A 12,972-nucleotide genomic window follows, 5' to 3' on the forward strand; every position below is an offset into this window, starting at 1 on the left:
AAGATGATGAAATATGATACCAGAGCAGAAAAAAATGAGTTTAGACAAAGTAAAAGAATCTGAGCAAAAACTAAGATGGCCAGTTAGCTGTTTGATGTTCATAATAAACCGATGTTAGGTAACTTTACACACAGGTTATCTACCGTGTTTGAAATAGCTCCCTTCGCTCCCTGCCCATTATAAAAGCTGATCATAAAAGCTCATTGCGAGAAATGCTGAGAAGCATAAAAAGGAAAACTACCACCACCACTACCCAGGTTAGTCATCATTATTATTGGGGGTATCTCCTTCCAGGAAGAGAGAGAGGGGGAGAGAAAGCGCGTGTGTGAGTGTGTGTGTGTGTTTGTCTTTTAAACAAGATGGGATCTGGACTCAATATTTTGTATCCAGCTTCTTTTTTAAAACAACCGTATTGTATAAGTCACATACCATTAAATTCACCCATTTTAAGTGTACAATTCAATGATGTTGAGTAAGTTTACAGAATTGTGCAACCATCACCACAATCATTTTATTATGTTTCCATCTTATAGCCAGTTTCTATCATTTAGTATGTTGTGAACATTTTTCCATGTCAACACACCCCTTAATGATTTCATGTTGTTCTAGTGTGTGGATGTGTCAGATCAGCATCAAGACTGGTCATTATCTAGGTTCATTTTATTTTTTACTTTTCCAATCTTGTACATACATATTTTTGAACCCATCCAAATATTTTTGTAAAGTAAATTCTTCCATGTGGGTTTTCTGGGTCAAAGACACAATACACTTACAACTTTGATTTATATTGCCAAATTTGCCCTCCGGGAAGGTGGTGCCAATGTCCGCGCCACCAGCACTGCATGTTAACGCTGGAGTCGTCAGTCTTTTTATTCTCTGCCAATCTGATGAGAGAAAAATATCTTCATTTCTCCTTAACGAACAAGAAATCACTTAGAGGATCAGTATCTTTCATACATGTATTGATTTGTTTGTGTTTCTTAGTGGAATTGCCTATTTTGCCTATTTTTCTTTTGAAATGTTAGTCTTTTTCTTTAACCCCTTTTATGATTTTAACTCCTTAAAGTTATTAATACTTATTTTCATATCAATACTTTTATTTTTAAGTTACAGTATTTTCCAAAATTGTCTTTTAGGTTATTAACACATTTTCATATCAATACCTTCATTTTTAAGTTGCAGTCTTTTCCAAAATTCTTTTAGCTTTATGTTTTTACTTAGGAATTTTAAGTGTTTTCACCCATAGATTTGTAAAAATATGTATCAACAAACAAAATGTAAATCTCTTCCCACACTTGAAAGTACCAAAAAAAAAAAACTTTCATGTCTCCATTTAACAAGCATTTATTATTTTTTAATATATTTCAGTTTGTTTATTTATTTATTTATTTAGACAGAGTCTCTCTCTGTCACCCAGGCTGGAGTGCAGTGGAGCAATCTTGGCTCACTGCAACCTCCACCTCCTGGTTTCAAGCAATTCTTATGCCTCAGCCTCCCGAGCAGCTGGGATTACAGGCATGCACCACCACCCGGCTAATTTCTGTATTTTTAGTAGAGACAGGGTTTCGCCATATTGGCCAGGCTAATCTCAAATTTCTGACTTCAAGTGATCCACCCACCTCGGTCTCCCAAAGTGCTGGGATTACAGGCATGAGCCACCACACCCAGCCTAAAATTGTTTTTTTATAGAGACTGGGTCTCACTGTGTTGCCCAGGCTGGTCTTGAAATCCTGAGCTCAAGCAATCCTCCCACCTCAGCCTCCCAGAGTATTGATATTACAGGCATGAGCCACTGTACCTGGCCAAGCATTTATTATTATTGATATTAATATCAATATTATTACTATGTGCTGTGCACTTGGCCAAGCAGTGGGGGTTAAATGGTGAACAAAACAAAGCAATCCTTGCCCTTGTGCAATTTACATTCATTCCTTGACTTCAGCTTTCTTAAGACTTACTTGCTCAACTCTGGGAATTCAAAATAACTTGCGCAGGGTATTTTCAGCAAGCCTACAACATACAGATCATAACATTTATGAATTCACTAATAAAAGTAGACAGCATTCACTCCACAGGTATCTATTGGGCATCTATGTGTCAGGTACTGTTAATGCTATTGGGGGTTGAATGCCAAACAAGGTGGTTCCTGCTGTCAGGAAGCACAGTTTATTTTAAATTAAGCAATTCTACCATCAAAGTCTAGTGATCCAGTTTTATAAAATGATAAATTGTCATGCTAACTTAATATTTCTTCTCTTATCAGTTTTCATTAAACAAAAGATGATCAGCTTCCTACTCACCCAAACTAAGCAGTTAAAATGGGTTTTGAAAAGAGAGTTATAATCTCTTGATAAACAGATTGAAGGGAAGCATTTTCTAAAAGATAACTTGAAGACGGTGTTGTCAAATCTTTTAGGTCATCTTTCTGTAAAGACTGAAACACCATTTTACCTTGTCTCATAAACTTACATGCTTATAAATTTATGTAAACAATATAATGTAACAATGTAACAAATATATACAAAATGTAACAACACATACATAGAGCCTCATTCTTCTTTTTTTTTTTTTTTTTTTAGAGACAGGGTCTCACTTTGTCGTCCAGGTTGGAGTGCAGTGGTGCCATCATGGCTCACTGCAACTGCAAACTTCTGGGCTCAAGGGTTCTTCCCACCTCAGCTTCCCAAGTGGCTGGGACTATAGGTGCATGCCACCACACCCAGCTAATTTTTTATTTTTTGTACAGATGGGGGGGGGTTTCGCTATGTTGCCCAGGCTGGTCTCAAACTCCTGGGGTCAAGCAATCTCCCTGCCTCAGCCTCCCAAAATGCTGGGATTACAGGTGTGAGTCACTGTGCCCAGCCCTCATTCTTTTTATTTTTAGAATGTTGATAGCAAAAACAATATTAAATAAAAGTCCAAGATGAAAATTCCATCCATGTTCCTTTTTTGTAAAAAAAGGCATTTTTTACCTTCATGCCACCATTTTATGTGGAAAAGACTCAAGTCAACAGAGCTGGGTGCTTCTTGAAACCTGGCCTGGCAGCTAGAGGGAGAAGCTGCCGTCCTCACCCCAGCCGCAGTCCACTCACTTTCCCGGGAGTCTGTGGGAGAACCCCCTGCTCCACATTCACGTCTGAAGCCGTATGGAAGAAACAAAAGGGAGATTCTTTTTTTTTCTTTCACTTTTTTTTTTTTCTTTGAGATGGACAACTTTCATGTCTCTATTTCACAAGTTTATTGTTTTTAAGTATAATTAAATTTTCTTTTTGAGATGGAGTCTCCCTCTGTCACCCAGGCTTCAGTACAGTGGCGCGATCTCAGCTCACTGCAACCTCCACCTCCTGGATTGAAGGTATTCTCCTGCCCAGTCTCCTGAGTAGCTGGGATTACAGATATAGCCACCATGCTCGGCTAATTTTTTGTATTTTTAGTAGAGACGGGGTTTCACCATGTTGGCCAGGCTGGTCTTGAACTCCTGACCTCGTGATCTGCCCACCTCAGCCTCCCAAAGTGCTGAGATTACAGGCGTGAGCCACTGCGGCCAGCCCAAAAGGGAGATTCTTGCTTTGAAACAAGTTGGGATATCCTATGTAGTTGTGCTAGCTGCTAATTGTAATATCACACGCATCAGGATCGCCAAGCTGAAGAAGGGAAGCTAAATCCTGGGAGCCGTGGGCTCAACAGAAGAATGGAGAAGGGGTGGATGGAAACATGAGGGAGCAGAACTGCGTACGGAAGACACTGGGAAGGATGTGGCAAATGAAAAGTGGATGACTTCTATCCCTAAAGGCAAAATCTTCAGAATATATAGTTAATTTATACAGTTAATAAAATATCTTGGCCAAATGCAATGACTCACACCTGTAATCCCAGGACTTTGGGAGGCCAAAGTAGGATTGCTTGAGCCCAGGAGTTCAAGAGCAGCCTGGGCAACATGGCAAAACCCCGTCTCTACCAAAAAAATTTAAAAACTTAAAATGTCTTGGCATTGGCCTTTGGATTGGTTCTTTATCTTCAGTTAATGATTTTATTTAACCCAATTGTTTTCTTCCAATTTGATTCAGGAATGGAAGATGATATTTTGCTCTTTAGTAATTGGTTTTACTTGACTGCAACATCTATTTTGGACAGCAGTGGCCACCTGGATTATTATATTTCACCTTCCAGGTTGTTGCTTTTATAGATGAACGGACACAGCTAGCTAGACCTTTGTACACGCTGAATTCCACGCCACTGTGGGGTGCCAGGCATTTGGTTAGCAGCTGTGGCTGCTGCTTGCTACTAAGGTATGAACAAATCATCCCACTGGTGAGCTGAACTCAGGGTGGTCTAATTAAAACAGACGCCACTTGGATATGACTGCACAGGACGTTGGAATGCAGGGGAATGTAGGGGTCATCTAGTCCAACCACCCACACATTTCCAGTGAGGCCTGCAGGAACTAAATCACTTTTGCCCCAGCTTGAAGAGGCAGACGTGCCACATGCATTCCACATGCAAGCCCCAGGATTCTGTTCCTGGTACACTCAAACTTTATTTGGTTGCCTGGGTGGGGCCAGAGAGGAGGGCAAGGAGGGTGTCAAAGGGTCAGCTCAGTAGGGGTGATTCAGGGTGTGCTCCATGATGGTCAGAAGCGCCAGCCACGTCTCTCGGGCCGTGGGGATGATCTGGGAGGCCGGCAGCAGGAAGCCGTAGTTCCCAGTGTCCCGGAGCTCAAAGGTGAAGGAGTACTTGATGCCCTGGCTGTAGGTCCAGTCAATAGTGCTTCCACTGGCTTGATCTGGGGCAGGAGTAAAACAGGAGAGAAAGGGTCAATCACTTTGGGAACATTTACATGGGTTGGGTTAACGATCCAACACTGTCCAAAGCTCTGTGCCTTGTGCAATGCTGAGTGGAGTCAGTGTCTACTAAGGTCTGCTGTTGACCAAGCAGCCTCACTTCCAAGAAACTCCCACTAAAAAATCTAAGCCAAGAGGTCCAAAGAGGAGACCAGCAATGGTTCCCCTATTCACTGAGGGATGCAAGAAAGTCTCTGCAATTGCACAAGCCCCTCTGAAAACAGCCTCTGTCCAACAACCACTTCAGTGAAGCCCCTAAATACACCCGAGTTCCCTGCTTGGGTAACCAGGATTTGTTCCCCTGGGGCTCTGGTCTGCAAGGGGGAAAGTGCAAAGAGCCAGAGTCAAAGCAAAAGCCACTTGTCTTTCTTTTAGGAGGAAACTTTGCCAGGGAAACTAATTAACAGCAGGTAATGAAGCCACTTTTGAATTGGCCCGGGAGGGAGCAGTAGGCTGCATATCAGAATTTAACTTGACAAGGTTGAATGAAGCAAAACCTTGACTCAGAGTTGAATCAGTTTCCAAAGAAGGCCTGGAGTCCAAAAGTGAGGTCAACCTTGGATAAGATTGTGACCCGCTTGTCCACCAAAACCTAGGCACTCAAGCAGGAAGCGTGTGAGGTGTGTACGCAGCTCATCCCCGTCAGCCCTCTACCCAGCTTCGACCTTCAGGTACTTGGAGGCAGGCACATCAGTCTTGTTGTTCCAGCAACATCCCTGGCCAGACCACACTGTAGAGCCTTTGCTCTAGAATGTTCCTCTGCCTGGAAGGCTCTTCCTAGCTGGGTAGCCTCCTGGCTGCCACATCCTCCACCCATTTCCTTCAATATTTGCCCAAATGTCACTCTCTCAGTGAGGCCTGCCCTTCAACCCACTTGCTCCACCTCCACCCCCAGTGTTTCTGATTCACCTCACCGGGTCTAGTTTTAGTTTTCGTCCCCAGCATTTGTCACCTCCCATACTGTATCATTTACTTATTTATGTTCATTGTCAGTCTCCCTCGCTAGAAAGTTCCCTGATCTTTGCTTATTTCATTCATGGCTATATCCCAAGTGCATGAAACAGGGCCTGGTGCATAGTAGATGTTCAATTAACATTTGTTGAGTTAATTCCATTTTGATTCAGTAATGCTCCTCTCAGGGGCAGTGCATGAATAAATAAGTGAGGAATAAATCAGGCCTATTCTCTAACTGAGGGGCACTGGAGGAGAATTGTTTTTTTTTGTTGTTGTTGTTGTTGTTGGTTTGTTTTGTTTTGTTTTGAGATGGAGTCTCGCTCTCTTGCCCAGGCTGGAGTGCAGTGGTGCACTCTCAGCTCAGTGCAACCTCCGCCTCCCGGGTTCAAGCAATTCTTGTGCCTCAGCCTCCTGAGTAGCTGGGACTACAGGCGCCCACCACCATGCCTGGCTAATTTTTTGCAGTTTTAATAGAGACGGGGTTTCACCGTGTTAGCCAGGATGGTCTCAATCTCCTGACCTCGTGATCCACCCGCCTCGGCCTCCCAAAGTGCGGGATTACAGGCGTGAGCCACTACGCCCTGCCCCCGAGAAGTGTTTTTTTAAGTTGAATTTCCTGGTGATCTGCAAATCCCAGCAGGACTTTCCACCCCATCCAATCAAAAAACTAGACTTGGCCCTAACACAAGAGGATAAGAGCTGTCAGAGGAATTCACATTTGTCTGAAAGTATCAAAGGGAGCAGAGTTCATGTCCGGAAAAGGACTGCCCACCCCTCAGAACAGCCCTCGCCAGCAGTTGGCAGATCTGGGCGCCCTTGGCTACTTCCTTCCATGAGGGATACTCCCGTGGTCAGGAAGAGCCAGCAGATGTTCCTCACAGGCCCACCAAGAGAGACCACACAGCCACTTACAAATTGCCTTGATGATGCTGCCATACTTGAAGCTGGTTCCGTAGAGAGAGGCCAGGGCTTTCACAGCAGCCTTGGAAAGCTGATCCTGGACAAAACACCAAGCAAGGCCACCTGTCATGGCCAGGCTCCTGGAACAGCATGGCCAGGGTAGTCTGGGGGCTGGCAGGGGAGCCCAGGAGAAGCACCCTGCAGACGTGGGCCTCTCACAGAGCCTGCTTAGCCTGCAAGCTCAGCCCGGGGCCTGTCAGCACAGTTCTCTGGCCCTTCAGCGCGGCCAGCTGGCCTTCTCTTCCCTTCAGTCACATGTACCTCCACATGTGGTGCCTAAGATCGAAGTCTAGCCCTGCCCCTTGCTTTGTCACATGACAGAAGTGACTCCATCACCTCTGTGCCTCGATTTCTCAGAAAAAAATGGTAGTCCACCCTGCTGGTCTTCCCAAGCCATCAGGGTCTGCGGGAGGAAGAGGTGTCGGGCACTCTGGAGGTATCTGTGCCTTACGCAGGTCTAACTGGGGAAAGCCCAGGCCTGTCCGAAGCCACCTTGGGGATGAGGGACCCAGCCAAGGTCAGTGCCTACCAGCTCATCCTGGTCAGGGGCCGGTTCTGTTTTGTAGCCATAGGGATACAGGAGGAGCTGGGAGTAGCTGTGGATGGAGATGAAGGCCTTGATGTTCCCATGGTCCTTCACAAAGTCCACGATGGACTTGACCTCCACTTCGGAATTGGCAAACTTGCCATGGTAAGTCTGCGAGCAGGGGTTGCTGCTGGCTCCGGCCACTGTGGGGGGACAGAGGGCATGGTGGTGTGGCTCCTCCAGTTTCTGTGGCTTCTGGAATCCAGTTCTTTGCATGGAGTTGGGGGTGAGGCGGGTACGAAAGGGCTCACTCCAACCCCTGGATTCAGGAAAGCCCAGAGGCCTTCTATAACCTGGGGGTGCTGCCCTCCCAGCCTGGTTTGGGCAGAGCTGATGGACACGCCCAGGGACGGAAGACAGGCTCCTCAGTGGAGACTGGTTCTCACAGAGACGTGGCCAAGGAGGGAGGACTTGAGGTTAAGCTAGAAGCCCCCTAGATGGGATTTCAGACCTTTGCCCATTTGCAAGGAACTTGCCTTTTTTTTTTTTTTTTTTTTTTTTTTTTTTTTTTTTTTTTTTTTTTTTGAGACGGAGTCTCGCTCTGTCGCCCAGGCTGGAGTGCAGTGGCGCAATCTCGGCTCACTGCAAGCTCTGCCTCCCGGGTTCACGCCATTCTCCTGCCTCAGCCTCCCGAGTAGCTGGGACTACAGGCGCCCGCCCCTGCGCCCGGCTAATTTTTTCTATTTTTAGTAGAGACGGGGTTTCACCATGGTCTCGATCTCCTGACCTTGTGATCCGCCCACCTCGGCCTCCCAAAGTGCTGGGATTACAGGCGTGAGCCACCACGCCCGGCGGAACTTGCCTTTTACAGACAAGTAACAATCAACTCTCAGAGCACAGCCTCCATCCCCAAGAGCCCTCAGAGGCAGAGCTGCCACCCCCCAACCTCCCCTCACTGCAGGGGCAGGAGAGAGGCGGGAGCAAGAGCAGTGGTGAGGAGCCATTCCAGGCCATCCCATCCTTGTTCCCAAGACACTCTGGGCCTTACACCCAAAGCCAGCGTCCCAGTTCCTGTTGGGGTCCACGCCAACACAGAGGGAGCCTGCTGTGTGGGACCGAGTCTTGCGCCACATGCGATCCTGGGGAAGAAAACAGGATCAGCCACCCCGAGGCACATGTGGCGCTCGTCACGGTGCTGGGTGGGGGTGGTTCAGAGGCTGCAGAGAGCAGAGTAGACTCAGGGGAGGGCTCCCTGGAGGTGGAAGCCCTCAACACTAGTGCCCTCATAGGGAGCTGAGCTGCAGGCACAGCTTGGGATGGGATCCACTCCCAGCTGGTTGTCGGGGAGGAAGATCAGCAGAGGGGGCATCAGGTGAAGGAGAGTGGGGAAGGCCATAGGATGGCATTTGGCCAGAGGGTTCTATGTGGCCAAGAAGCCGCGAGGTGTCCCCCGCCAAGACTGTGGCCCTGTGTCATTAGTCGGATGTTTTATTTGCCATAAAAACAGAAGTAGGACCAGGAAGTAAGGTCTGGGGCAGTGGGCCTCCACTGGGGACAATCTTGACCCTCCTCTGAGATATTTTGCAATAGCTGAAGACATTTTGGTTGTCATCACTGGAGAGGGGGCTCCTACTGGCACTGAATGGGTATAAGGTTAGGATACTAGAAACACCTTGGATGCACAGGACAGCCCCCATGACAAAGAATCATTCACCCCAAATGCCAATCATGCCACAGTTGAGACACCCTCGGCTAGGAGCACAGGTCTGGTTGCTCCTCCCTTGACATCTGGGGTTGAGATTAGGTGTGAGCTACTTGTGCGGCTTAGAAGCCAGAGGCCCATCCCGCTTCCCCCAAGGACAGGAGAAGGCCGGTACCTTGCTGTGGGTGAAGGCAAAGCCATCAGGGTTGGTGACGATCTCCAGGAAGATGTCCATGGTGTCGAGAATTGCGGTGAAAGCTGCATCCTGCCCATAGTCTTGAGTGATCTGGGGGGTTAGAGGGGCAGAGGGGCAGCGTAGGCTGGGCCAGGCATCTGCCAAGTCACAGCAATGGATACCTTCCCCCATGTCCTCTGTGGTCACTGCTTCTGGATGGGCAAAGGGAGGCCCAGGCTTCTGGGGGCCTTGGACACTAACGCCCCACCAGGTGAGAGCCCTCCTCACCTCCCCGACCTTACCTTCTTTGCAAACCAGACCCCACTGGCCTGGGTGACCCACTCCCGGGAATGGATGCCTGTGTCGATCCAGATGGCTGGACGCTTACTGCCCCCCGTGCTGAACTGGAGAGGAAGCAGAGGAGTGATCAGAGGAAATTTCACAGCTGGGGCCTCATCTTGCTGCCCTGAAGGAGACCCCAATCCGGGCCAGAGACCACCTGCTCTCTGTGTATCTCAGGTAAAGGCTCTGCTTGTGGGGCCATCACTCAGATGGGTGTGGGGCTGGGGGCTGGACAGGGATCCCACAGAGCCTAGCCTCCTGCCCTCAGCCCAAGCTTGGGGTGAATATTACTTGACCAGGCCCCTGGCCCTTCCGCTGTTCTGCTGCTTGGACAGTTCTCTGGGGGACATCACAAATAAAACACTTTCTCTGGGTCAGGCGTGGTGGCTCACACCTGAAATCCCAGCACTTTGGAAGGCTGAGGTGGGTAGATCACTTGAGCCCAGGAGTTTGAGACCAGCCAGGGCAACATGGCGAAACCCTGTCTCTACTAAAAAATAAAAATTATCGGCCAGGCGCAGTGGCTCATGCCTGTAATCCCAGCACTTTGGGAGGCTGAGGCAGGCGGATCACAAGGTCAGGAGATCGAGACCATCCTGGCTAATACTGTGAAACCCTGTCTCTGCTAAAAATACAAAAAATTAGCCAGACGTGGTGGCAGGCACCTGGAATCCCAGCTACTTGGGAGGCTGAGGCAGGGGAATCGCTTGAACCCAGGAGACGGAGGTTGTAGTGAGCAGAGATCGTGCCACTGCACCACTGTACTCCAGCCTGGGTGACAGAGCGAGACTCCGTCTCAAAAAAAAAAAAAAAAAAAAAAAAAGTTATCCGGGCATGGTGGTGCCTGCTTGTAGCCTCAGCTACTCTGGAGGCCGAGGCAGGAGAACTGCATGAACCCAGGAGGCGGAGCTTGCAGTGAGCTGAGATCACACCACTGCACTCCAGTCTGGTGACAGAGTGAGACTCTGTCTCAAGAAAACACTTTATCTGGACTACCCAGACTCCACAATACCTTCCACAATGTGACGCTTGATTGGAAACACTGGATCACCTAAGAGTTTGTGTATGGGCAGGGGTACACACACGAAGACCAGGGTGGAGACTCAGGCCTTTCCAAATGTCTGCATGGGGAGTCCATCTAACAGCGTGTTCCCTGGGACCGTCATTTCTCCGTGACAGCCCACGCCCATCACGGATGCCACGTGTGGGTCCATTCTCCTGTGTGTATGTCCACATGTGGATGTTACCTTCAGCACGTAAATGGGACGCCCTTCATAGGTGTTGCCAATCTGGATCTTGCTGACAAGTTGTGGGTTTTCCGCCACCAGCAGGTCCAGGAAGTCATAGATCTGAGGTGGGAAAGAAGAGACGACTGGCCTTAATAGCTTCTGGGTACCCAGATGCTTCCCTTAGCAGCTCCACCATCCCAGCCTGCTGCGAGCCCTGCAATGCAATGGAGCTACGACCACACAGGCCACATGGAAACAGAGCAGGTGCTGCGCACACCCAGGCTGGCCCTGGCCCTGGCCCTGGCCCTGGCCCTGGCCCTGGCCCTGCCCCTGCCCCTGCCCCTGCCCCGTTCCTGCCAGCCATGATGAAGAGCTGGTTGCTGCGGGGAGCGGCCGCTAGGGGCGCCCTCACCTCCTCCAGGGTGTGGTAGGTGGCGTAGTTAAAGGTGTCGGTGGAGCGCGCTCGGGACCGGAAGGCGAACATCTGCTCCCGCTCCTCGTCCAGCAGCGACTGCACGTCCTCAATCATGGTGTCATAGCTGATGCCATTGGACTCCAGAAAGATCTTGACCGCCTGGATGCTGGGGAAGGGCACTCGGACGTCGATGGGGGAGCCAGGGTGGGCAGGGCCCCTCCAGAAGTCCAGCTGGGGAGGACAAGAGCCGGCACGGTCACAGCGGGCTGGGGGCAGCAGCCAGGACAGCAGGCAGGGACAGGGCCGGCCTGGGAGGGGCTGTTGGTGCCAGAAGTTCTCATATAATTGGGGGTGGGACAGGGTAAATAGGGGCAGAGAAAGACGGGGAAACCCTGGGGACTGGAGAGTCCGGTGTAGTCAGGGAAATGGCCCAGGAGCAGAGTGAGAGGCCTTTGAGACAGTAAGGCAGAGGGAGGAACTGGAAAGGGGCTGGCACATTGCCTAGTGCTCAAGGGCAGCAAGACTCTGGAGCTGTGGGGTTGAAGTCGCTTCCTAACAGGGTCAATTCCATGTCTCCTTGTTGGGTGGAGAGCGCTCAGGCACAGCTGGCCGCAGAGGCTGGTGGGGACCTGGGGTGGCCCCAGCTGATACCCTGGGGCCTCGGAGAGCCCTTTTCCCCTTTTCTGACCTGCAGATGCTCCAGGTCCTCCAGCTCCTTCACCTTCTGCACCTGAGCCTCATCGGCTGCAGAGATTCGGAGCACCTGATGCCTGGGCAGAGTGGGAGTGGGGAGTGAGCACCCAAGACCACACCTGCCCTGGCCATGAGCACTCCCCAGGTGCAGGAGGGAGGAAGCAGCCCAGAATCCCTGGACTGGGCCTGGTCCTCTGGGCTAGGCAGGAGAAAGCACTGAGGGTCTCAGCAAGGAGAGGCCTGGGTTCCCTCACCCCTTCTCTCCCCATCTTTAGAAACTTCTAGACATTGTTACTGTCTCGATCCCAGTTTGAACTATTTCTCTGTTCCAAGCCAGCCAGGCCGCCTCCTTTCTCCTCTCCTGAAAACCCTCCTCAGAGCTCAGATTTCTCCAGGGCTCAGGAGACTGTCTTGGGAGACACAACCTCTTCCCAACCCTGGTTCCTCGTCTGCCAGCTGTCCCAGGTGGTGCCAGGCCATCCTCTCTGGCTGTGTTGTCATGTGTCTGTCTGTCTGTCTCCTCCACTGGTTGGAGGCTGAGTCCTCCGCATCACCCTCAGGGAGCACCCCCTCCTCTCCGCATCCGTACCCCACAAATTCCTCCTTGCCAAAGACAGCCCCCAGCAGGACACTCAACACCAGCAACCCCCGCATGCTGCCGCCGGGAGGGAAGGTCAGACTGACGCCGACTCGGCCCCCCGGCTTTTAAACCCTCCCAGTACCGAGGACTCCTGGCTGCTCCCGAGGGCTGTTCTCCCCCAGCACCTGGGTCCAGTCCCACGGGGAGGCTGGGGTGGGAGTTCTGAGCTCTGACACCCTCTCACCCTCCCTGATAAAGTGGCAGGGAACTGGGCAGCTGGAGAGATAAGCCAGAGCTCCACCCCCGACCATCTGGGGTCAGCAGGGCCTGACGGTCAGCGGGGCCTGAGGGTCAGCGGGGGCTCGAGGCCTCCTGGAGTCCCAGCCAGGACTCTGCCTGCCCACAGCCTAAAGCTGCGGTTCTGTTTGCCCACTGGGCAGCGGAGAAGGAGCCAGGACTCCAAGTGGTCGCTGCCGCTGGGGCCTCATTCTAGGCGTCTCCTTGTTCCGTGCTCCTGAGCACCAGCCTTTCATTCCTGGGATCGAGCAAGCCGGG

General features: G+C 50.5%; 1 protein-coding gene across 1 annotated transcript; it reads right to left on the minus strand.

The window, feature by feature from the left end:
- Positions 1-4,498: 4,498 nt before the first annotated feature.
- Positions 4,499-12,670, minus strand: CPA1 (carboxypeptidase A1). The gene is made up of 10 exons (XM_050785023.1): positions 12,427-12,670; positions 11,833-11,914; positions 11,142-11,375; positions 10,748-10,849; positions 9,461-9,562; positions 9,159-9,269; positions 8,330-8,420; positions 7,285-7,484; positions 6,708-6,792; positions 4,499-4,783 (listed from the first exon to the last, which is right to left on the minus strand). The coding sequence occupies exons 1-10, from the start codon at positions 12,489-12,491 to the stop codon at positions 4,596-4,598; spliced, it is 1,260 nt and encodes a 419-aa protein (XP_050640980.1). The 5' UTR covers positions 12,492-12,670; the 3' UTR covers positions 4,499-4,595.
- Between the last annotated feature and the right edge of the window lie 302 nt (positions 12,671-12,972).

The sequence above is a fragment of the Macaca thibetana genome, chromosome 3, assembly GCF_024542745.1.
Source record: "Macaca thibetana thibetana isolate TM-01 chromosome 3, ASM2454274v1, whole genome shotgun sequence".
NCBI classification, from domain to species: domain Eukaryota; kingdom Metazoa; phylum Chordata; class Mammalia; order Primates; family Cercopithecidae; genus Macaca; species Macaca thibetana.

Coding starts and splice junctions, on each gene's coding strand:
- CPA1 (XM_050785023.1), bottom strand. CDS start 12,491: ATGCGGGGGTTGCTGGTGTTGAGTGTCCTGCTGGGGGCTGTCTTTGGC. Junction 11,915..12,426: donor GGCAAGGAGGAATTTGTGGG/GTACGGATGCGG, acceptor CACTCTGCCCAG/GCATCAGGTGCTCCGAATCT. Junction 9,270..9,460: donor GGGTCTGGTTTGCAAAGAAG/GTAAGGTCGGGG, acceptor CTAACCCCCCAG/ATCACTCAAGACTATGGGCA.